The sequence below is a fragment of the Varanus komodoensis genome, unplaced genomic scaffold (assembly GCF_004798865.1).
Source record: "Varanus komodoensis strain SLA01 unplaced genomic scaffold, ASM479886v1 scaffold26, whole genome shotgun sequence".
In the NCBI taxonomy this organism is placed as follows: Eukaryota; Metazoa; Chordata; class Lepidosauria; order Squamata; family Varanidae; genus Varanus; species Varanus komodoensis.
The window spans coordinates 8,450,690-8,474,191 of record NW_025335684.1 but is presented as its reverse complement, the minus strand read 5'-3'; the positions used below and the strand labels follow the sequence as shown (position 1 = coordinate 8,474,191).

The 23,502-nt window shown below is 43.9% G+C and overlaps 2 protein-coding genes across 2 annotated transcripts; one reads left to right on the top strand and one right to left on the bottom strand.

The window, feature by feature from the left end:
* Positions 1-621: 621 nt before the first annotated feature.
* Positions 622-16,593, top strand: LOC123025054 (cytochrome b-c1 complex subunit 2, mitochondrial). The gene is made up of 14 exons (XM_044433496.1): positions 622-727; positions 3,605-3,697; positions 3,788-3,937; positions 5,420-5,484; positions 6,785-6,841; positions 7,650-7,774; positions 8,877-8,974; positions 9,592-9,649; positions 9,754-9,849; positions 11,212-11,411; positions 11,817-11,897; positions 13,573-13,649; positions 15,592-15,745; positions 16,355-16,593. Exons 1-14 carry the CDS (start codon positions 692-694, stop codon positions 16,436-16,438), a joined length of 1,374 nt encoding a protein of 457 aa, XP_044289431.1. The 5' UTR covers positions 622-691; the 3' UTR covers positions 16,439-16,593.
* PDZD9 (PDZ domain containing 9) lies at positions 15,736-23,200 on the bottom strand. Its single transcript, XM_044433498.1, has 5 exons — positions 23,162-23,200; positions 21,659-21,835; positions 20,809-21,001; positions 17,836-18,631; positions 15,736-16,103 (listed from the first exon to the last, which is right to left on the bottom strand). The coding sequence occupies exons 2-4, from the start codon at positions 21,816-21,818 to the stop codon at positions 18,142-18,144; spliced, it is 843 nt and encodes a 280-aa protein (XP_044289433.1). The 5' UTR covers positions 21,819-21,835; positions 23,162-23,200; the 3' UTR covers positions 15,736-16,103; positions 17,836-18,141.
* Between the last annotated feature and the right edge of the window lie 302 nt (positions 23,201-23,502).

Below are 23,502 nucleotides of genomic sequence, written 5' to 3'. Positions count from 1 at the left end.
TCTTCACTTGATGCCCTCTCGATATTTTGAACTAAAACTTTTGGAAATTGGCAATTGTTACATTCCTGGGAATTGTTACAATTGGCAATGGCAGCAGAAGGGTTATTAAGGAGCTAAAGTTTAAAATGTCTCTAGAACACCAAACTGAGGACATCTTGCTTAAAGATATGCAAAGGGATTTCTTATTCTCTATAAGCCTTCGCCATCTACAGAACTCTTCATCAGGCATTGGCAGATTTTAGAAAAAGCAGTTTAGTGGGATGGAAGAATAATTGCGGGCAGGGATAAAGCCCTGTGCATTTGTTACGTAATCCTGCTCCTCTTTTTATTTTATGCTCACAACCTTGTGAGACACGTTCAGTTAAGCGTCAGCGACTCGTCCAAAACACTTCCGCCCCGCGCATGGAGAATTGTACACACTGCAATCTGGAGCCGGAAGTGTCTAATTGGAAAAACATTGAGCCCCTTGATTCAGTCTGGGGCGCTCTAGCCACTCGTTACCTCTGATTTCGATAGCATTATGCCTTGGTAACATAGACAAAAGAAAAGGGAGACACTCTATGGCGAGGCGTTACAGATAGAAGGGTCACGTGGTATATGCTGGGAAAAGCCAAGCTTCCGGTTCCTGTGCCAGAGCCGCCATCTTGGTTTCCTTCCCGGGGAGGCTCGGCATCCGCGGCAGTCGGAGGCAATGAAGTCCCTTCCGCTGGTGGCGCGGTGCGTCTCGGTGAGTGAGACCGACCAGGCGATGCGGGGAACGGGAGGCGAAGTGGGGGAGCCCCCTGGGTAGGGGACGGCGCGCCGGAGGCAACGCAGCGGCCTTTCCTCAGGTACGGAGCGACCTTGACTGGGGCCTTCCGACGGAGGAGGAAGGGAAGGTGAAGTCGGGCGCCACGTCCCGCAGCGGGCGCCTCCGCCCCGCTCTTCGCCCTCCGCAGCCGCCCTGTGAGAGAGGACGGAAGTGGGGCGGCAGGGGCACGCGAAGCCCCTGCGGGGTGGGCGGGAGGCTGAAGGTCACGCGGGGCGCCCCGAGGTCGGCCTGGCTCCTGAGGTCACGCGCCGCCTGAAGGCACCGCCCCGGGGTGCTCCACGTTGGAGGCAGGTGGCTGCGTGCGTGGGGAAGTGTTTTGGGGGTGGAAGAAGTCTCTTTGCACAGAAACATATCATGTCAGGGAGATTAGCCCGCAACCCTTTGGTGCTAGTTTTCTACGTGCAGGAATTTTGCTTCTGGTGTCAGGATTCTTAGTTTTTTGTGGAGGAGTAGAAAGGAAGAAGCCGGGCATCACTAGGCAAGCAAATGGGCTGGGGATTGCATGCAGAAACTTAATTCCCTGGTTTATTTCTGACATCTCCAGTTAAAAGCAATTAGAACCGAAGGGAAAATTTTCTGCTAAAGACCTTGCAGAGCTGCTGCTTATCAGGTTGTACAGTACCAGCCTGGATAAATTGAGCTGGTGAAAGGCAACTCTCGTGTTCTTAAATCGTTCCATTGTGCAAATCCCTAGCTGTGGTCTGATGCAAGTTCCACAGCACAAATTAGACTTAGTTTGGAATCATTTCCCACTCATTCAGTGCTACCTGATGATCCTCTATATATTCTAGTGCCTGTACCACCCTCTTGTGTTCAGCAGCAGGTGGCTTGCATATCAGGTGTAACACAACCATGTCATGTCAATCCCCGTTTTTCAGGTGATGTAATTTTAAGAAGTGGTGATGCAGGGACCCTTGTTGAAGGCAGTAACAAGATGAGGGTGGATGACATGTGTCCCTCCAGATGCTTTGGCCTAAAAGTCCTTTCAGCCCTGGTCAGCATAATCAGTGCTGAGAGCTGATGGAAGTTGTTGGCCAAAGAAGCTGGAGATTCACTAGCTGTCCACCTGTGCTTCAAAGTCTTCACTTGCTAAGCAAGCTTGTGCACTTAGTTTTATTTTGCAGTATGTTTCTAACCACCATGTAACAGAAGGTGTTGAGTAGCTCTTTAAAACGTTCTTGCAAATAAGTCTGTAGAACTGGATTAATTCTGTCCCCTTAGAAACTGATTGCCTTTGCATGTTGAAAGCCGACTGAGTGATCCTGGGGCATCTCCTTTGTTTTACCATGTCCCACTTTGCAGGGTTGTTGTAAGGATTCATTATACTGGGGAGAGTTATGTATGTACACAGGATTGAGATCCTTGTAAAAAGGAAGTGCAACCTGTTTTGCAATGTGGAATGGAATGGAGTATCTTGGAAGAGTTTATGATGAACTGTCTGGAACCCTGAATGTGAGCACTCATTGCTGCAAATCCCACTTGTGATATAGCCTAAGATGTTCATCACAACTTCATTGCTTTGTTATAGAACACTGGAGTATTTTTCCATTGTTACTCTGTGCAGATCAGAGTGTAGCTGGTAGATGGCCCTGTAAGCCATTCTGTGAGACTGGAAATGCTGGTGACATGTCATCCAGTCTGTCGCTTTATCTCTATGGTGGCACAGGTCTGATCGCAGAACTTCTGCCCTTTGTTGTATGACTGCATTAATAGGACTGCAAGCAGACTTGCTGAGCTTGCCTGGAAAGAACAGCTACCACATTTGATGCTGACATACATTCTTCTCTTTAGGAAGAAAAAGGTTTTCCTGTTTGCCACAAATACTGACTGGACTTGCAAGACCCCTTTTTAATTGTTTATAAAGGCATTTATATACTTTTTGCCTGAAAGGAGGCAGGGTCACCAAGGCAGTTTGCAAAAACTGAAACCTGATTATAATTAAGAAAACTCACCCTGGGGTCTCTGGGCAAAAAAGAACCTAAATGAAGGAGGAAAGGTGGCTATTCCAGGGGAGGGGAGAAGACTAGTGAGGCCAGGATGCAAGTCATTATGAGCCTGTTCCATCTTCCTTCCAGAGCACTCTTGCTAAGGGCACTAAAACATCTAACAACTTGTCAAAAACAAATGAAGGGGAGGGGATGACCCCAGTGCAGCAGGGTAAAGAAAACTCAGCAACCTATGGATTTGTACCCCCAAGCAACAAAGGCTCAATCAATAGGATCACATCCGAAAGCAGAAAGCACTAAAACAAGCAAAGGAAAAAAAAACTCCTGTTTTCTGATAGCAGTAGTTTTTGTTTAGAAAACAATGGCAGGGGGATTTTGAAATAAAACACTGAATGAACATTCACTCTGTGATAAGAGGGTTTTGTTGTTGTTTTTAAGTTGAACAGTCTGCCTGTAGTATGGATATTGTGGGGTTGTGGGGCGAAGACAGATTACTGTATTGCTGCTCAATTCACTGGTGAATGCAACTGTCAGATGGGTTGCCAGGCTGGAGAGAAGCCAGTTTCAGTCCATGGGAGGAAACAAAGCAAGCAACTCTGATTCTTGATGTAGTCTATGTTGTATAACTTACAAGGTAGATTAAATAATTCCATGCATCAGCAAGTGCTATAGAAATTCATCACTTGGTAAACTTTACGTAAACTTTACATAAACGGAATGAGAAAGAAGTGGTATGAAGACAGGCACTTTCAAATGAAGCAGATAGCATGTTAATTGACTGAGCTAGTGATGATGAAAATGAAATCATATTCATTTGGACTGCAACTGTTTGTGTTTGCTTGTTTAGAGGAGGTTTTATTCTCTCAAAACCGCACCTAAAACTGGATTCATCGCAGGAACAGAGCATGCGAAGATACAGCTGCTGCCCCAGGATCTTGAGGTTGGTCTGAAGTGCAAGGTATTTTTCAAGTTTTGTTAAGTGAAATGCTGTGTGTCTTGCATGAACTAATGTCTCCTTTCTTTGATGCAGATCACGAAACTACCAAATGGATTAGCAATTGTTTCCCTGGAAAATTATTCCCCAGCTTCAAGGATTGGTGTCTTCATTAAAGCAGGCAGCAGGTATGAGACGATGGCCGATTTGGGAACCTCCCACCTGCTCCGCCTCGCATCTAACCTGGTGCGTTTTCCTCTGACTTAATATTTTGCATTTAGGTTAAGAGAGCAAGGACTTGTTAGGCTTGTATCTTAAATTTGAAGTTGGGGCTGGCAAATTTGGGAGTAGTGTAGGAATCCAGTTGGAATTCTGAAAAAACAAGGGTACGTGCTGTCAGCCAGGTCCTCACATAACACACAATCATGGTGTGGTTTGGGTTTGTTATGATCTGACTTGTCTTGTCAACCTATCTCCACAAACACATCATGACTGGTTAATATGCCACAAACTGCTATAGAAGCCACGGTTTGTTTTTAAGTCTGGGTAAGTCTGAACCATGGCTTGCTATGATGTCTGAATGCAGCACTGACTTGTCTCTGACTTGTTTGTACTGCTATCTGTCCTGAAACCAAAGTACCCAATCAGGGCAGATAGAAAATTCCGAAGGTTGGCAAAATGACTGGGAGAGAAACAAACCAAACATAAGGGCTGGTTAGAACTGGCTTGCCAAACCGGGATCAGAAACCCTGGCTCAAAGAGGGATGACGAACAACGGTTCGTGCTAATTATGGTGTGATGAGGTAGTTGTAATGACTGACTAGAGTTAAGGTCATCCTATGGTCTCTGAAGGCTGTTGCACCTCAGAGAGATAGCTGCAGGGTGCGTGTGTGTGTTAATGGATACTGGGAGAACCCTTATGCCTGGGGTGGGGAATATGTGACCTTCCTGATGTTGTACAGATCCCACCAGCCCTTACCCTTGACCTTGCTGACTGGTGCTTATGAGAGCTGGTGTTCATCTTCACCGGGAAGGCCACAGGTTCCCCATCCCACTTGACGCATCAAAGAAACTTCAAGTGTGGCAGCACCACTTAGCAAGCTACTCATGGATGCAGCTCCTGTATTGCAAATCAGTACATATGTTAAATATTAGTGGGCAGTTGCAGATCAAGACATTATTTTTAAAAGCCTACACATGGAATGCAGTAGTGTTGACATGACAGGCATGATGATTGCAGCAATTCCTAGGTTCGTTCAGCTGTCACCAAAAGCAGCATCCCCGAGTTATTTCCACAAAGCATCATGTGATGCCATGATTATTAAGCCTTCCCTACCCCTTTCGGTTTTGTCACCACATGCTTATGAGGTTGGAGAAACTTGGTGCACAGAGCCATTGCATCTCCCGCTTCATTACCAGAGAGGGAGGAGGAAGGACAGGGCTGCTGTCGCTGCGACTCTTTAGTAAAGCCAGCTTTCAGCATTCGGACGGAGAACGTATCGAGCCTTCTGCATTCCCATCAGATGTTGATTCCGTAGTTGCAGTTCTCTTCCGTGGTCGATCTGAATGAACTCGCTCATACTGACTCGTTATAGCTGAAGTTGTTGCATGGTGCTGATAATGGCTTCTGTTCGTTTGCTTGCAGTGCGGCTAGTCAAGTTAAGCTTCCTTATGGACTAGCCCGGACTGCCTTGCTTGCACTGACAGTGTGCTTTGGTTTTCCTACAGACGACAAAAGGAGCCTCTGCCTTCAGGATCACCACGGGCATCGAAGCTGTGGGGGGTTGCCTGAGGTTTGTAATCACCGAAAATGGATCCGGCATCAAGTCTGCCGCAATCCCGGTGCCTTCCAGCCATGTTGGGCTGCAGCTCTCGTTAGCCCTCTCTGCCCAGTGTGGATGACTGGCATGTAGGCTGTGCATGGTGGGAGTTGTGGGCCAGCTCATCTGGAGGGCTCCAGGATTGCCTTTGTTCTTGTTTAAGTTGCAAAAGGTCCTGGGTTCAAATTTTGCACGAACTCTGGGATGGGAAGGGCTTGTTTGCTTTCAGAATTAAGTTCCCTCTCTCTTTGTGCACCTGAAACTGGGTTGCATGCTGTGCCTATAGATATATGAAGTCACCATGATCTCTTATCTCCTTTCTTCTTCTTAATTCACTGTCCATGTAGTGGGGACAGAGTTACACAGCTTGGCTGAAATATTCACATTCTGAAGGGGGAAGTGCAGAACACTTGTGCTTGTTACTGCATTGGCTTCCAATATGTGCCATCTTTATTTTATTTCTATACCAACCAATAGCCAAAGCTGCTTGAACAGAGCAATTCATAAAAATTACAGACCACAAATACCTGTAATAAAATTCAAGTATAAAAAATTAAAACAATTTTAGCAGTTGAAAACAACTTCAGTAGAAATACTGTATATGGTGAAAGTGCAGCAGACAAATGTCTGGTTACTAAATGAGGTTTGTGAATTGGTTCAAGAGTATTTTTGGTTTTGAGGGTTCTGTTAGCTGAAAATGTCTGTCCCCCAGTCATCTTAATATATTAAATACTTGCACCTCAGACCTGAGAAAATGTTGAATGCTCTTCATTTAATACCTGGATATAAGTATATTCCAGTGAAGTATGGTAAAAGGTGCATCTTATTTTTAAGTTTAAACAGTACAGTATTTGGTGCTGGTTTGGGATGGTGGGAGTTAGTCCGGCAATCTGGAGGGCACCAGTTTGGGAAAGGCTGTAGTAAAGTGTGTTAATACTTCATTTAAAAAGTCCATTATGCTGGGACTATAGATTTAAGTTTGCATCTCCTTATTCAATTGCGTACTGCTTAAAGACTCAGATTTAAACATCCAGCTGATGTAAAATGCTGCACAGATTAGCTCTGCTGTGAAATAAGCAGTGAAGGACCAGCATTAGTGAGCACTGTTTAACAGTGGCTTCGTATCAGGTAGAAAGGAACCGTACATTTAAAGGTAGATGGCGTGAATGACTACATTATGCTTTTTGGCTCAAGTCTTGCTGTGGAGTTGCTAAATGCCAGTAAGCACATTGGACCATCTGAAAGATGTAACCTTTCTTTTATTCTTCCATAGTGTGACTTCTACCAGGGAGAACATGATTTATTCCGTGGAATGCCTGCGTGACTATATGTAAGTTTCTGGATGTGCAGCGGCAGATTTTGTGCATATTGGGGAAGAGAAGGTGCCCAGAGCACACTCACGAAGGCCAAACTGTAGATTGTGATGTCTGACCCAGGCCCTATGTACATGAAGTGCTTTGAATGCAAGGGAAAAACTGCATAAAAGCACAGGCACTAAATGTGCTGCAAAGCCGAGAGCAGGTGGAGAAAGGAGAGAAAAGGTAAAACTTGGAGTGGGGACGATTATACAGAGATCAAGCCAGATGGGTGATGGAAAGTATTGTCCCTTGAAACTGTTAAGATCCATCAATCTATGGACAAAAATATCATTCTCAGCAAATCCTCATGCAGCTATGGGAGTCACAGTCTGAAAGCTGATTCAGACACTTGAGTTCCAGCTTAGCGTGGCCCTGGCCAAGTGACTGCCTTGACCAGCTGCATCTGTGCCGAGGGCTTGTGTGCAGGAGTTCTCTTCCTGCTGCTCAGTTAAGGTTCTCCAGGGAGGGAAGTGTGAATTCTGCCCTTGTTTGTTCTGTATCCCCCACCCGACCCTGTTCCCCTTCCTTGGTGGTTAATCGCTGCTTGGGGAAGGGAATTTGTTTTCCTAATTCTGGAAGTGCCAGGTACATTGATACTAGTTCTTAGATATGTTCTATTCATGGAAAGGTTTTTTTTTTTTAAATCTTGAAGAACCTAAGTGTTAATCCCATTACCTTTTCATACTATGTTTTAAAATCGCACTTGTTGTCCTTGCCCTGTTTTGCACTTCAGGCAGCCACAGTTGTTTTACTTTCTTTTCCTTGGCTTAATTTATTCAGTGATACCGTAATGGAATACTTAATCAACGTCACTACTGCACCAGAATTCAGGCCTTGGGAAGTAGTCGATGCTAATCCCCGTTTAAGAATTGACAAGGCAGTTGCCTTCCAAACTCCTCAAGTTGGTAAGTGTTGCTAAGTGGGAACATTTTTCTCTCAAGAGCTTGCAGTGCAACCAAAGTCAAAAGTGTGGGTGTTGGAAGACTTATCTCTTACACTCTCCTTCCTTTCTCCTCCTTCGCGCCCAGGAAGATGATGGGAGAGGAACTAACTGCTTTTAACAAGAGCCCAAACTGATCGCTTGTAGTTGGCTTTCAGAATTAGCCAAGGGCTGTTAGTTGCTCAGTCCAAGTGAAAGAATGTATGTTTTTGGCAGTTTATCTCTTCTGTGAATGGATTTTGCAGCTTGCTTTATTTATGTATTTATGTATTTTATTTATTTATGAATTTGTATACCACCCACTAATCCAGATGGATTCTCTAGGCTGTTTTTTCTCTGATAGAGCTAGAAAGGGACCTGTGCCCTGGAATAAATTGTTGTTAATCAACCACTCTTACTGGCATATTGACAACTAGGGATGTTGAGTATTTAATTTTATTTATAGGTCATGCAAACATATCCTACTTTCAGAAATGTGCATTTTAATCCAAACAACATTTTCATATTTTAGCCTACTTGAGAAAAGTGTGTATTTAGCCTTGAAAAGCTCTAAATTTCAGGGGTTCAACATGCACACCTTTCCGGTTTTTAAAAAAAAAAGACTCAACAAATTCAAACATTGCTTGCTCTCTTATATCAATTGTCAATACTTGCTGTGAGAAGGAGGCTTCAGACATGTTTCTTGACCAGCATTTCCTTGTGCCAAACATTTTTTCAGAGGCAGTTTTTAAAAAAAACAGATATGAAGATATGCTTGTCAAAATGACATTTTGTGGTTTCTTGAAAGTCCCCGTGAACTCACAAGGAGAGCTTAGACCATCCGAAAAGTGATTCTTAGCAAGTATCTAAGGCCTAGGAAGCATTTCTCCCCATTGGCTTAGATGGAGCTGTCTGTTATTTTTCCAATGGTTTGAAAGGGCATTTGTGCATGGAAGCGGGCTTCACCTTAGTGTAGCCAGAAAACGCTATATGATAGTGGGAATTACATTTCCGCAGATACAGATTGGGTACACATTCCTTTGATTCACTGTTACAATATAAAAAACCTCCCATTGTTTCATGTTTAGGTGTCCTAGAAAACCTGCATGCTGCAGCTTATCGGAATGCTCTTGCCAATTCCCTATATTGTCCAGACTACAGAATTGGGAACATTACACCTGAGCAGGTACAAGCCTTTTTATACTGCTATTATTCCCTGAAAGCTTGTTTGTATGTCTGTGGGAAGAGATACCCAAAAGATAGTCTTTACTTTAGATATATTAGTTTCTTTTCCTTCCACTGACAAGCTCAGTGGTGGTGGATTTCCCAACTGGTGCACTAGTAGCTTATAAGGCAGCAGCTTTTTACAGCAGCTGTACTAAAAATCACAGTGCTTAGATTTCTCTTGGAAGTTTTCATTTGTAAGAATGAAATGGCTTTTCATTCTTACAACTTTTCGGGGTGATGGTATGGAGGAATTTCTCTTTCTGGATAGGCTGGGCCCAGCTGCATATGTTTTATGTCCTATCCAGCATACCCACATCCCAGATTCAGCCACCACTGACCAGAGATTATTCCCTGTTGCTTGGAAGGAATTGACAGCAAGCATCCCTGCATTTTGGTTTGAAATCTGCATCTTTGGCAGCAAAGGGCTTGCACAGTACTTGGATAATTTATGGCCACAAGATGTAGCAGTGGCTCTTTGCTTAGCTACTATTAAAGGGGTCTTATCTAGCAAGGCTCCGGTGTTCATATGCTGGTTAGGTGGCAGAAATTTTAAAATGTACATTATTTTCATCACAGCTGCACCGTTATGTACAGAACAACTTCACAAGTTCCCGAATGGCTCTGGTGGGGCTAGGTATGTAAAGCTGACTTTCCTGTCTTACAGCTGTGCAGTATGCATTTGAAGACACTGCTTTTTTGCCATAAGCTCCAGGTTCTAACCCAAGCCCTGTTTTGCAGGTGTCAGCCACTCGGACCTGAAGCAGGTCGCAGAGCAGTTTCTAAATATCCGCAGTGGGGCTGGCACACCTGGTGAGAAGGCCAAGTATCGTGGAAGTAAGTAAGATCTTTTGGCTGCTTGCTTGGTGATTCCGTGAAAGAGTGTTCTTGAATTAGACTGACAGACACCTCAGTGCTGCTTTCTGACCTCTTCCTCTGCGACGATTGTCTGGTCCGCAGGGCTCCTGCACTGGCATCTCAGCCGCCACACTGCTGCCCTTCTCCACATGCACGGATTGCCTTTCACAGAAACAAATTCAGCACATTAAGCAGCCTGAAAATCCTGTTCTCTCTTGCTGCCAAAACATCTATGATTGCAGTTACACTTTTATCCCACCCTTCCTCTGGCGAGAAAATGCATGAGCATGTGTAAAGAAATGCTTAGTGAGTTTCATAGCCGAGCAAGGATTTGAACCCAGGGTGTTCTGGGCTCACCTTGAACCCTTATCCACTGTGCTACATGGGTCTGTGGATGCTGACCTGCTGCCCCATTGACTTGGGCAAGTCTCAAATCCTGCTTGCTATAGTGTTTTTATTTATTAATTTATTTTATTTCTATTCTGCCCATCCGGCCAAAGCCCAAAATAGTATTTCAGGATGCAGAACAGCACAACTTGACTTGGCCACTTGGAAGATCCTGTTAATTATCTGTTTTATTTATGACTATGGTACCTTTCTAAGCAGATCAAGGTGATTTACAGAATGTCCAAAACATGAAAATCACAATCCAATCCAAAGCATAGTAAAACAATAGAAATATCAGTAAGATCATAACAATTTTAAAAGTCAAGTTTGAAAAGTGCCCTCCTCCTCCTCTATTTTATTTAAATATGCCCCTAGAATACTTTATTATGCAGTGTTTTTGCATTCTAAACATCAGAACTTGAGATGTCTGCCAAAAAAATGGGAACAGCTGAAGGACATAGCTTTATATAGAGTAAAGATGTCCTTCCTGAGCTTGTGACACTGCGCAGACACGAGGACAGAAAATGTGAACTGGGCAGAGAGCTTCAGCTGTTGGATGATATAGAAATTACATACATACATACATACATACATACATACATACATACATATTGTTAGCTAAAAGTGGTATGATCACAATAGAAAACCCGTGTTTTTATAACCATGTTCCAGGACTCCTGGAGTTCTTGAGATGCTTGTTGAGGGATCATCAATGATGAGGTCCAAAGATTCCCCTTGTCCATCTCTTCACAGCTGGAGCAGAATGCTGGCTGTGCTTTTAGGATATACCTCCAGTTCACACACAGAGTAACATGAGGCGAGTGCCCCACACAACCTGAGTGAGCACCATGGGATGTTTCACAGAAGTCTTTGTCATGCATCCATGCGGTGTGTCCAGACAGTCTGATGCAGAACATTTAAACATACCGATTACCTTTTTTGCCTTTTGCCAAGGTGAACTTCGAGAGCAGAATGGCCAGAGCCTTGTCCACGCGGCTGTAGTAGCAGAAGGCGCTCCTAAAGGAAGTGCAGAAGCAAATGGATTCCGGGTTCTTCAGCACATTCTTGGGGCAGGACCTCTGATCAAGAGAGGAAACAGCGTTACCAGCAAGCTCGTCCAGGGGATTGCGAAGGTGACAACGCTGCCTTTCGACGTAAGTGCTTTGCTCGGCTCCCTTATTTTACTTCTGAACAGACACGTGGCTGGGAACATCTCATGCGCTGACTTGTGCGAGAGCTTATTTGGTAGGGGTTCCCAGAGGATGGATCAGGCACTTTCTAGTCAGTCAAGGTTCTTAAAATGTTCTTTTACATACACGCTGTTATGATGGGTGGGGTTGTATGTCACACCAGGTTACCCTGTGAGTAAGTCACAATGGATTGGTTCCTCACTGAATTAGAAAGGTGACTTCATCTTCAAATGTGTATTACTTTTGTATGGGGTACAAACATAAATCAAACTTTTTCTAGGTGTGAGGCACAGAAGGGGTTGGGAACCACTGGTTTAGAATGAAGAAGCTTGTTGAAATAAACTAACTGAAAATATGCTGCTTCTGCAGGCCACAGCATTTAATGCAAATTATAGTGATTCTGGACTTTTTGGCGTTTACACAATATCCCAGGCTTCAGCTTCTGCGGAGGTAAGCTATTGGTATATTCAGATTAACTTAACTTGAAATGTATTCAATCTGCAAGTTTTGATAAGAATTTATATTCTCCCCAATAGTTCAGTAAAGAAACGATTTCTAGTATGGGGGAGTGTTCCAGGAAATGTTATCCTAGAAGTAAGAAAGACTTTTTTAAATTTTATTTTCTTAAACAGAGTACAAAAAGAAGAAAAGTATAAGTAAGATAAAATAAAATCAAGTTGCCAAGGGATTTTAAACAAGCACAACCAATACATTCAAACCCACAAATTTATTTTCTGTCATTCAGCACTCTATTCTGTACACCAACAAATTATCCGATAAAAAGGTTTATCTTGATTTACTAAATTCAGACAGATGCATTCCTTGACATCAATTTGCCTGTCAAGAGACTTGCTTAAATTTGTGCGATTGTGACCAGATGAACCCGCTCAGCTGGACTGGGAAGGGACTTGTGCAGAAAGTCCCAGACTTGCTCCCTGGTATCTCCAGCCTTTTGTGGGTGGGAGGAGGACGGCCAGTAGGGAAGGCCCGCTCCTCCAAGGGCCTGGGGTGGTAACCAAGATGGACAAATAGCCTGAAGCGAAGATAGGCGTCATTGGTTCTATGTTAGCCTTCCCCAACCGCGTGCCCATCAAGTGTGTTACGCTATAGCTGTCATCAGCCCCAGTCGGAATGGCCAATGGGTATGTGTTTGGGGATCATGGGAACTATACACATCTGGAGGGCAACACATCGGAGAGGGCTGTTAAAGTGCGTTTCTTTAATCTTGTATGTCCTTACAATAGCCATGCAGCTTGCTAAGCTCCATCTGCTGTAGACCTTTCCATTGGTGTTTCCACTGTGGCCACGGCAAGGCGGGGTAGGACTTCCCCAGATCAGTGGCAGGCATTCTGCAGTTCTCAAGCAGCACAGTGGCAGATGACAGTGCGCAAATACAGGGCTCGGCATTGTATGCAATGTAGAGGTAAATATGGGAAAGGCGTAGGCTAAATGGGCAGTGGCCCCTAAAATGGCAGCTGTGCTGCTTCTGTGCACTGTGTGGCTAAGGGTCCTCTTTGTCTCAAGGACCCCGTGCCCAATGGATCATAATATGCCTGCTGATGCACTCCATATTCCTGCCACCGTTACCTTTCCTCGCAGTAAGTTCCAGAGTCCTCAGAAACTGCGCCCACAACATGGAGAGCAGAGCATAGAGGTGTGTGTGTGCACATTTTCAGAAACTGGGAGCTGAAAATGTGTGTGTGGGCAGGAGCATTTTCAGGGGTCACCTAGCATGGCTCTTGCGTGCAGATACAAGCAGACATTGCATACTTCATAGAGAGTCCTGCTGGACTATTGGTTCAGCGGATTATAAATTCAATTATCAATAAACTACTGTCTCACAAAGACACCCCACAAGCTGCAGAAAATGCCTCATTTCTGTTTGTGGGTTCCTTCACATCTGAACCAAGCACAGGCAACCAGTTCTGTTCTCGCTTAAGGATATGTTTAAATCCCAAACCTAAAAACCTGTTTGATGTTTGCATTCCCTCATGAGGAAGCCTCTGCGGTGAAGTTCTGTCCAATGCGTGAGGTGGTCTCTTATAAAAATCCCAAGAATCTAGTTAAATAAGTAGGGTAACTAACAACTAGAACCTGAAGTATTTTGTATATTTTGTGATTCAAGGTAATCAAAGCTGCTTTGAGCCAAGTGAAGGCAGTCTCCCAAGGTGCAGTCACTGATGCAGAAGTTGCGAGAGCCAAGTAAGTAATCCTGCCAGAACTATTTTTATGATACGATCATGGCCTGTTGCCAGTCCCCAGATTTCAAGTATATTATTGTTCCCCCTTCCTACACTCACTTTTTTGGGGAAAACATTCTTGCTATTCAAGACTGGTGAAGTTCTGTAGAATCAGTTGTAGTTCTTTTAAACATTTTGTTAACTGAGAATTCTCCCTTTCTTGTGTATCTGAGTCCAGTTAATCATGTAGGACAAATGTGATGGTTCTGAGATACTCAGTAGAAAGAATAGTTGTTTTCCTTGTGGAAGATTGCAGGTTCTGGCCCTGGTCTCTCCAGTTAAAAAGGCCCAAGTAACAAGCAATAGGAAAGACACTGTCTGCCCGAGACCTTGGAGAGCAGTCGTCAGCCAGAATAGAGAGCACTGAGCTAGACGTACAAGTGGGGAGCCACACAATGGTTTATTACATTCCTATCCCATCTCTTTTGCTCTTGTCTTGTAAGGAACTCAGGACAACATGCACATACTTCCTCCTCTCCTTTTTTTTCTTCACAACCGTGTTGTGAGGCAGGTCAGGCTGAGGATTAGGGACTAGCCCAGGCCGCCTGGCAAACTTCATGGCCCAAGTGGGGGCTAGGATCTGGCTCTCCAGAGTCCTCATCCAGCACTAACTGCTATCCCACACTGGCTCTCTCTCTATTTTTTTAAAAGATGCAGCAGGACACTCAAATGTATTTCAACTCTGTTTGCTCTTAGGCTGTAGACATCACAAACTGTCACATTCGGCATGATTTCGTGAAGTGTGTGTTTGTGGCCTTTTCTCTTTGGCCTTTTGTGTTTACTGAAATTAGGAAGTGGGGAAGCCAACAACTGAGGCAGCCTCAAATGTGCCCTTCTAGGCAGAACTAGACAGGAAAAGGCCCCGACTGGCTGGGGCATGCTGGAAGTTGTAGGGCCTTTTTCCTCTAAATAAACTTGCATAGGATGGCATTCCAAATGTATTGCAGCAAAATCAGCAGAGCGCCCTCTGGTACCTTAAAGATGAGCAAATACGCTGTGGCATAATTTTCATTCTAGCCTGTTTCGTTATAGGGTTTACAAGGTAAGAAGTTGTTTCCCATTGCCGCCTCCTGCACAGTATGAAACAGAGATAGCTTGAGTATCACTGAAATCTGAAAGATCCTCCACCAGTGCAGCTTTAGCTGCCACTGTTGCCCAGTAGCTGCCCTCTGGAAGTTTCTCCACCCTCACCCCCATTACGCCATCACCATCTATTCCTCACATAGTGAGCAGGCAAGACCATGCTAGGCAAAGTCAAAGGCAGAAGGAGAGAAAGGCCAGTGTGAGATGGATTGACTCCATAAAGGAAGCTGCAGCTTGAGTTTACAAGAGCTGAACAGCAAATTTTGGTGGACGCTCATTCATAGGGTTGCCACGAGTTGAAGATTACTTGACAACACATCACAACAATACCTTTCATGAACCATGTTTCATTTTATCTGACACACTAAAAAAGGGACAATTTCTTTCATAATTTAGGAAGTACAGCAACCAATTTCATGGGATTAAAACTGGTTTTGCTTTCAGAAGTATCCCTGTGCTATTCTCCACCCGGTACTGTGAAGGGAAGAAACTGCTGAAGTTACTTGCCACACAGATTCTGATTTGAAGCCATAGTCCATGTGGTTCAGAAATACAATAGCCAGGTGCAGAATTCTGCCACGCTGTTGTTGAGGCCTCTGTGTCTGCCCAAAGAAATTTTTTACACATACTATGACCGTGATTTTTCTTACGTGTAGCAAGCATCTTCCCGTTTCCTGCAATACTGGTGCCTTTAAATCTATGAGCATTTTGCCATTTCTGTAGGGAATGCCAAGTGTGATAGCTACACCCAAGTGTGTGTTCTTGGGTGCTTGAGCAGGCTGCTGTACTCACCTTCTCTTTCCCCAATGTACCCTTGGCAGAAACCAGCTGAGGGCAGCTTACCTGATGTCTATTGAATCCTCGGAAGGGTTACTCGATGAAATTGGTTCCCAGGCACTGGCGTCTGGGGCATACATGTCACCAACCACTGTCGTTGAGAAGATCGATTCCGTGGTCACTGCTGACGTCGTGAATGTAAGTCACATTCTGTGGATTATTCTATGACAGCATGGGCAACTGGATTTAATAGAATTATATCTCTGCGTTTAGAAACCATTCCAAGAGACTAGTAAAAGGGGTGTCCTGTCGATGAGTTAGCTGGCAGTCATAACCATAATGTTGCGGCTTGGCCCTCGGTGCCCTTGTTTCAGACGTGAGGCTACCAGGAACAGGGGTTTCCTGCACTGGCGCCCAGTTCAAATAAAACATTTCTGTTCAGCCACGCTTTTGCTAGCACTTGACCGGTCATTACTCCTTAGGGTCTGGGTGCTTGTTGTCCTCAGCTGCTCGATTTCTTCCTTGTTCTTTTCCTTTGTTTAGCCACTTTAGAGGCCTGGATTTGAAAGAAAGGTGGGGGATATAAATATTTAAATTACATCATTTTCTGTATAAACAATGCCTTTCTCTAATTATCAGACTATTTAAAATACTTCAGTTCTTTGATAGCTCAAAAATAGGCGTATTTCTGAAATACACTGTTGGCTGGGGAATGCTGGGCGTTCTAGGACGACTCTTTCTAAATATGGATAGGATTTTGCCCTCATAGGTTCTGCTCATCAGCAACTTTTCTGCTTTATTTTTCAGGCTGCAAAGAAGTTTGTTAGTGGGAAGAAGTCAATGGCAGCTTGTGGGGACTTGACAAATGTCCCTTTTGTTGATGAGTTGTAAGAAGTCAAGCAAGGGAGCCTAGGCTCACACTGAACTCTTAAGGCAGTTGCATTGACTGCCGTTTCCATCCTGTATTTATATATTTCAAGTGCTCTGGATTTGTAGGTGACATGTCAATTCACCAAAGTTAATAAAGTGCAGAGCTCATACACTTAGAGGATTCCCAGTATCTGAGTCGTCTTTACTCTTAATGCTATTCAAGCATTTCAATTGCTTTTTTTCCTGCAGAAAGCGGCATGTAGTACTTAACACAGAATTAAGTCCTTAGAGCAGACTCCTGAGAATCTATACTTGTGTACTGAATGGCTGCAGGCTGGTGGATGGAGGGCTGGGCTGGATTCAGGAGAGCCAGGTTCAAGGTTTAAAACTTCACCCTAGGCACAAGTTCACCGGGTGGCTGTGAGCTGCAACTTCACAGAGTTTTCACATTAGAGTGCTTTGAAGAGGAGTAAAAATGCCTCCTGTCCTGGCCTTTACACCTATTCTGCTCCCTTATGGGCCTAATGATGTAATTCTGTTACCACTGGCTGCTGTCCTGAGCACTGTCCATGCCCTCTGCCATACAAGCCTGCCTGTTAAGGTCATCTTGGAGGCCCTGGTCTGGTTGCCCTCACCATGAGAGGCTATGCACCTGACTGGGGAGAAGAGCTCTGTAGTAGCAACAGTGTTCTCGGAAATAACAGTTTCATACACTCAATTGCTTAGATAGCAATTTAAAACTACTTCATTTGCTTAGGCTTTTAATGAATCTGTTCCTGTTCATTCTTTTGTGATTAGTTATGGTTTTATAGAGTTTTATTATGGATAGGCCTCCTTGTAGGTTAACATTTATAAATATTTACATTAATGACAGGCCATATTGTTCTGTGTAATGAATTGATTAATCCATCCATCCTGTCTACTTAGCTGATCTAAGAGCCAAACAAGGCTAGCTGAAATTGTTATTTATAGCAAGGGGAGGTGGAGATCATTAATACTATAAATGGTTCCTCTAACGCCAACTCTAAATGGGTGCAGCGCTATAAAATGTGAAAAGCCACTTGTGGAGTTTTTTGCTTTGAAAGACAGAATATAAATAATTAAAAGAAGCAATACAGTAGACTTGAAGCAATTGGCTCCAATGGGGAAGCCTTAGCCAGCATACTAGACAGATGTACGCTCGTAACCCTGCAAGCGTGAGCAACTCATAGGCACTGAAATCTGTCTTTTGTCTATACAAAAGAGTCCAGCAGCAGAGTAACAGGCTCCAGGAGTTCTACCTTTGTCATGCAGATTACTCATTTTCAAATTCGGGGCTTGTGTAAGTCCTCTAACCCTGAAGATGCTAAAGGGGATCAATGCAAAAGTTAAATTCATTTTAATCCATAGCTCATTATCAAGTCAAATTGATCACTTACCTCTCAGAGCTGAAGACGACTGTCTGCTCTTGCAGTTACACCTTGTAGCTTGACTACTAAACGTCTAGAAGCATGATGTCCATTACAGAAACTGGTTGTAGTCCTTTTCACTTCCCCACCTCTGAGATAGTCACCCCCACTGCCCACCGCCCAGAGAAAGTATCTCTTGGTTTAAAAAAAAATGGTTGCCAAATAGATGAAAGCATTTTCAATTGAAGGATGAGGTGTGAGTGAAAATTCAGCTAACGGGATCGAGTTCGAGATACACTCTTTCTGGACATGTGGAAATTGCATCCAGTTGCCTACCTATTCAAATTCATAAGCAAAGTTTTCCAGCCAGAATGCATCTGACACAGATGAAGAAGTAGATGACTCTGATGACTCCACACACTGTTTTGGCATAGTCCAATATGGGGAAGAGGCTGTTAAAGACGACACGGCAGCATCAGGATCGCTTTTGGCTTCAACATCTTTATGAATCATAATGTCACATCCAATGTCTGAACCCACAGTAAATGTGTAGGTTTTCCTTTCGAAGATGTGCCAGTCTTTAGAGATCCACTTCGGTTGGTTAGAAAGCGACTGAACAGCTTTAACATTACAAAGCTTGTCTGCGGGTGCAGTTCTGTTGTTAAGAGGAGCACCAGTGACTCCAGCAGAAGTGCCAACCCCACCGTCATCAAAACTGACAGCACGGCGCCCGCCCGTGGCATCCTCATCTGGATTGTTCCTGCCGCCAACATCAATGGAGTCATCGCTGCTCGTCCAGGCATCTTCACTTGCACAGCTTGACAAGCTGAAATGGACAAAAACTCTCTTAGACAATAATCCAAAGGATCCAAAACTGGTGCTTCACTTGTGGCGTTTTAATAACTGGGCAAACTTGGGTAGGGCCTCTGCTTTGTGTGCAGGAGCAACTAAGTGCAATCCCTTAATCGCCATCTTCAGTGAAGCAGATCAGGTGGCAGCTGATGGGGAAATTCCGGATACCTGGTTAGAGCACTGGCTGGATTAAGACAACAGGATAACCCACCCTCAAGGGGTGAGTGTTGGCAGCCACTGACTTGTGGGTTGTTGAAATGTGGGGCATTATGTTGCCTGAACCCAGCTGTGCTAATAAGGCATGATTTGTTAACTGCAAACCACCGATGATGAGAACTCATGGTCTGTCGTTGGGTTGCAAGCTGAGTTGTTCATGGTTATCAAACCATGGCTTGTTAGCACAGCTGAGTTCAGGCAGCATGATAATCCACATAATAATGCCCACTGCACTGTTACGATTCTGAAGACTTTTTCATGTCCTAGGCTGTCCCCTGTCGGTTCATTTACCCAAGAAGAGCGGTTGTACAGATGGTACAATCTGATGATCTGCGTTTCAGCGTTGTGCCATATGCTCACCAGCTTGAAGTATTTTAAGTACTTGATAGTCACTGTAACTAACAGATACGAGGAAAGAGCTCAGCAGCAGAACAAGCTCTGGCTTGGATGCCAGAAGTTTCCAGTCTAAAACCTTTGACAGCCGCTTCCAGGCAGAGGAGACAACGCTGACTGCTTCCTCTTGTCCTACGGGATACTAGCTTGGTGGTACTGCTGCAAAGATTAAGTGCAGTTCACAGATTTGACTCCTGCCTACCTTCGAAACTTTCTTCAAAATGCAGCAGAACACCTTGTTCTCTTTCCTCTCCTCCGCCCCCTGCTCGCCCACACTCTGGTTTCCATTCTTTATTTCTTCCATGCCTTATGCAACCTAACATTATGAGCCCTTTGGAGATGGAAAAAGACATCTGTTCTGTATAATGTCCCCACTAAATCACTAGGATGGGGCAGCCTATTAAATATAAATCAGTTCCACATATCGTTTGGGAAGAGCTAGCAGTACGCTGCAGCCAGGTTTGCACATAGTGCTCTGATGAAGTTTGACACGCAACTTTCAGTGGGGACCTTTTGAAAAGTTACCTTAAACTAAGCAGGACTGGTTGAAAAGATACATTCTCCTGTACAGTGGATAGCTTTCAAATGGAATTCTGTAGTGAATCCCTTTGGAGGCAGGGATGTAGCCGCTGTTCCCTCTTCTTTATTCCAACAGCTGAATTTGGACCCGATGCCCCTCCCCTCCAGCCAGTATCAGGAGAAGTGAGCGTCTCTTATTTTAACCTACTTTAATTTTCTTCACTTCAGGAAACATACGTAGGGCTGTTCTGTTTCAACAGACTATCTGGTCCCCATGTTCATGTGACTGTTATAACTACAAAGCATTTCTGATTCTTGTGTAGGTTTTCGTTTTTCTAATTACTTGGTTCAGCCTTCAAAATTCAGTGAAAGAAAAGTGCTTCGCACATAGGCCATATTCCAAGTCTCATCGTTGGTCCATTGACCTGGCCCACCAAATATTTGGGCTTCAAACCCTATCAGCCCCAGGCAGTATGGCCAATAGTCAGGAATGCCATGAGTTGTAATCTAAAATATCTGGAAGGCACCAGGTTGGGAAAGACTAGTTCATGCTCTACCATGACTGGGTTCAGACAACAGTACAGGGGTTACATGTGGGCTGTTGATGAACCATGGATGGTTGCTAAATGTTGGTTATGTGACAAGCCATGGCTTGTTAACCATGAACAACCTATGAAGAGAACTCAAGGTTCTCAATTGTCAGAATCCATGGTTGTCAACTGTGGATTGTTTACCATGGCTTGCCATCTCAGCTGGGTTCAGACAACATAATTATCCACAGTACTACAACAACCCTTGGTTCAATTACATCCCGCATTCAACATTTTCAGCACTTCTAATACATTATTGAACTCTCAGGCATTTACTGTACAAAGCGTGTTATACCTACTGAAGTACAGCCCCTCTTTAAATTTCCCCCTTTGAGAAATCAAGGTGGTCAAATAATGTTACCATTTACCCCCCACCATGCTGCCTTTCAGGATCTTTCCCCAAAATTCCAGGTAGAAATCTTCAGATTCTTACTCTGCTATCTCAGGCCCTTTTATTTCAGGAATGTTGTTAAAGGCGGCTTCCCACCGGACTGGTAATTTTCTAAAATCTCTGTAAACCTGGATTTGCAGAACTGTCCCTATAGGCGTTCTGTGCAAAAGTTGCCTTAGTTCCCGCAGCGTCCAACCTAAGACATTAGCATGTCCGATTTTAAGCAGGATGTCACCTGGAAGAAGAAGCAAAGAGAGATCTTCATTTAGCTGTTGTGTCATCAGATGACATTGAAAACCACATATGTTTTATTGGCTAGTTCCTAGAAGGCTAGCTAAGTTCGTTTCCTGCAGCGAAAACAACAGAGTCTTGTGGCATCCTGAAGGCTAACAATTTTTTTAAGGCATAAGCTTTCTCTGGATATGTTCCACTTACGCTTCATCCTGTTTGTCATTCTGTATATTGATAAATTTTCATATCCACTCAGATATAACTGAATATTCTACAGACTTGACAAGTTAACAGTATAGTGGTGGGAGAAGCTGTGAGATACTCTTTTAATCAGCATTTTTTCCATCCCTGTACTTCAGTTCAGGAGGCAGGAAACCAGGGGCCCAGTGAGTATAAGATCACACACAGATCTTACTAAATATATCTGGGGAGATGCATGGGAGAACCAAAGATCAGAAGCAGATGTGTGTCTCCTGTAACCTCTAGTTAACTCCCGTAAGAAATTGCCAGGTGGGAAAAAAAGTTATTTATTCATTTCCAGAAAAGTTCTAATTGCACAAGCTTTTGGAAGACATTCCACAGCAGAGGTAAGTAGTACAACTGTAGAAGATCTTTTTGTCCCTGAGCCTTGCATCAGGTGTATTTTGCATTTTTTCCTTACCTGTTTGAAGTTTCCCATCTTTCACTGCTGCACTTTTCTCCACCAGACCTGCGATCTGGATGTAAGGCCCATTCTGGATGAGGATTAAACCCAACCCATTCTTTTCCATTTGGATGTTCGTCTTCACTGTTGTGCTCAGCGTATGTTCAGACTCTTCCATATCTGAAGAGTCATAATCTATATGAGAAAGAGATCTTAATTTCCAGAGTAAAAATCAATTTTGCAATGGCTTCTATGCCCAGCATTCTTCAGTTTAGCAATAAGATCTCTATGGCCTTCACTGAGCAAAGCTGCATGTGTCCCTTTTTGAAATGAATTGCGTTTTTATCCTGCCCTTTCTCCAAAGAATGCTGGTTTTCATGCCACATTTGCTGCATTCAGTGAACTTCACAATTGAATTAGGATTTAAACTCGGATCTCCTCAGGCCTGTGAGGATTTTGATCGCAACAGTTCTATAAAGCACTTGATTTGGTTAGACATGAGCTTGCTGTGCTTTGCGAAATGTCAGGTTCCCAGAAAAAGAGACCCTAACCCTAAAATGCTTCAGGAGGCGGTATGCCTACAACTCTAGAAAAGATTTGGAACTCTAGAAAAGCTCTAGAAAAGAGCATGACCAGGGTCATGAATGTGTGAAAAGGAGTGCAGAATACTTCAAAGGGGTTAAAACCTGAACCCAGAGAGCCCATCACACAGTTTTCCCTCAAAGACTGGCGTGACTATCAGTTACATACAACTAATGCCTAGCAGCCATAGGATTGTGCCCTAAATTAATTAATAAAATATTCAAGTTTCAGAAATCCAGCTTTTTGACTCGGGATTCCAATTTCAAATACAGAACATGCATAGCCTATTATTAAGAGCTAACAGACAGCAGCAACTCCTGGTTATTGCAGTACGGAGGACCTTGAGGGCTCCACCTAGATCAGCATCCTGCTTCAACAGTGATCAGTTTGGTATTTCTCAGAATCTCACAAGCAGGGCATGACAGCAACTGCCATCTCTTACACTTGCCACGTTCTCGACTGTGTTTCATGCCGGTTAAAGTTTAGTAGCCTCCACCACATTTTTCACAGCAAATTCAGGGGTCCCCTCGCTTTCTGAGTTGGTAGGCACATCTTGGGAGTCTTGAGTGTTCTCAGAAAATGGCTACCCTGGTGGGCACGGTGGCTTACAAAAACATATCTCCGAATACAAGTTGGTGAGACCAAAAGAAAAGTCACTTAACCAAGAACCCCAGTACAAGACAAAGGTGTGTTTTGAGTTCTGAAACACAACGCTTTTGTTTTCTGGCCCAAAAAAAGATGGCACCGGAGGGCAGCACTTCACTTTGTAGTAAGCTGGCTTTTGAGATTTTAGAAAGCGTTTTAATTTTGAAACATCAAAATTGCAAGAGTTGGGGAGCCTGATGGGCAGCAGGAGAGCTGTCTGTACACGAGTGCCTGAGCCCCATAGTGGCAATTCCAATTTTACATTAGTTCCACCCTGAATCTACAGCCACTCACCTGTATCCCAGTAATTCTCATAATCATCGGAGTCTGTGAATAGGCTTTCATCCTTGTTTTCTGGAGAGAGAGAGAGAGAGAGAGAGAGAGAGAGAGAGAGAGAGAGAGAGAGAGAGAGAAGGTGGATATGATAACAATGCTTGTTTTGCATATTTAGTTCACCTTTGCCATAAAATGCTTTGGGGAGACAACTGTAGCACTTGGCGCAGAGTTGTATACAAAATCCCAGCCAACTGGGTTTCAGAAGACTGACAGAATATTGATAATCTCAATCCAGAGGCACTGACATCGACCAGGACGCAAGAATGGTTTAGAGGATTTTTTTTTTACTTGTTTTTCCA

Bases quoted from the DNA above. Each gene is read 5' to 3' on its own strand.
- PDZD9 (XM_044433498.1), bottom strand. From the start codon at position 21,818: ATGGAAGAGTCTGAACATACGCTGAGCACAACAGTGAAGACGAACATC. The intron at 21,002-21,658 runs GTAAGGAAAAAA...TTCTTCTTCCAG, and splicing joins AGATGGGAAACTTCAAACAG to GTGACATCCTGCTTAAAATC. The intron at 18,632-20,808 runs GTAAGAATCTGA...TGTCCATTTCAG, and splicing joins AAAGGGCCTGAGATAGCAGA to CTTGTCAAGCTGTGCAAGTG.
- LOC123025054 (XM_044433496.1), top strand. From the start codon at position 692: ATGAAGTCCCTTCCGCTGGTGGCGCGGTGCGTCTCG. The intron at 7,775-8,876 runs GTAAGTGTTGCT...TTTCATGTTTAG, and splicing joins CTTCCAAACTCCTCAAGTTG to GTGTCCTAGAAAACCTGCAT. The intron at 15,746-16,354 runs GTAAGTCACATT...TTTATTTTTCAG, and splicing joins TCACTGCTGACGTCGTGAAT to GCTGCAAAGAAGTTTGTTAG.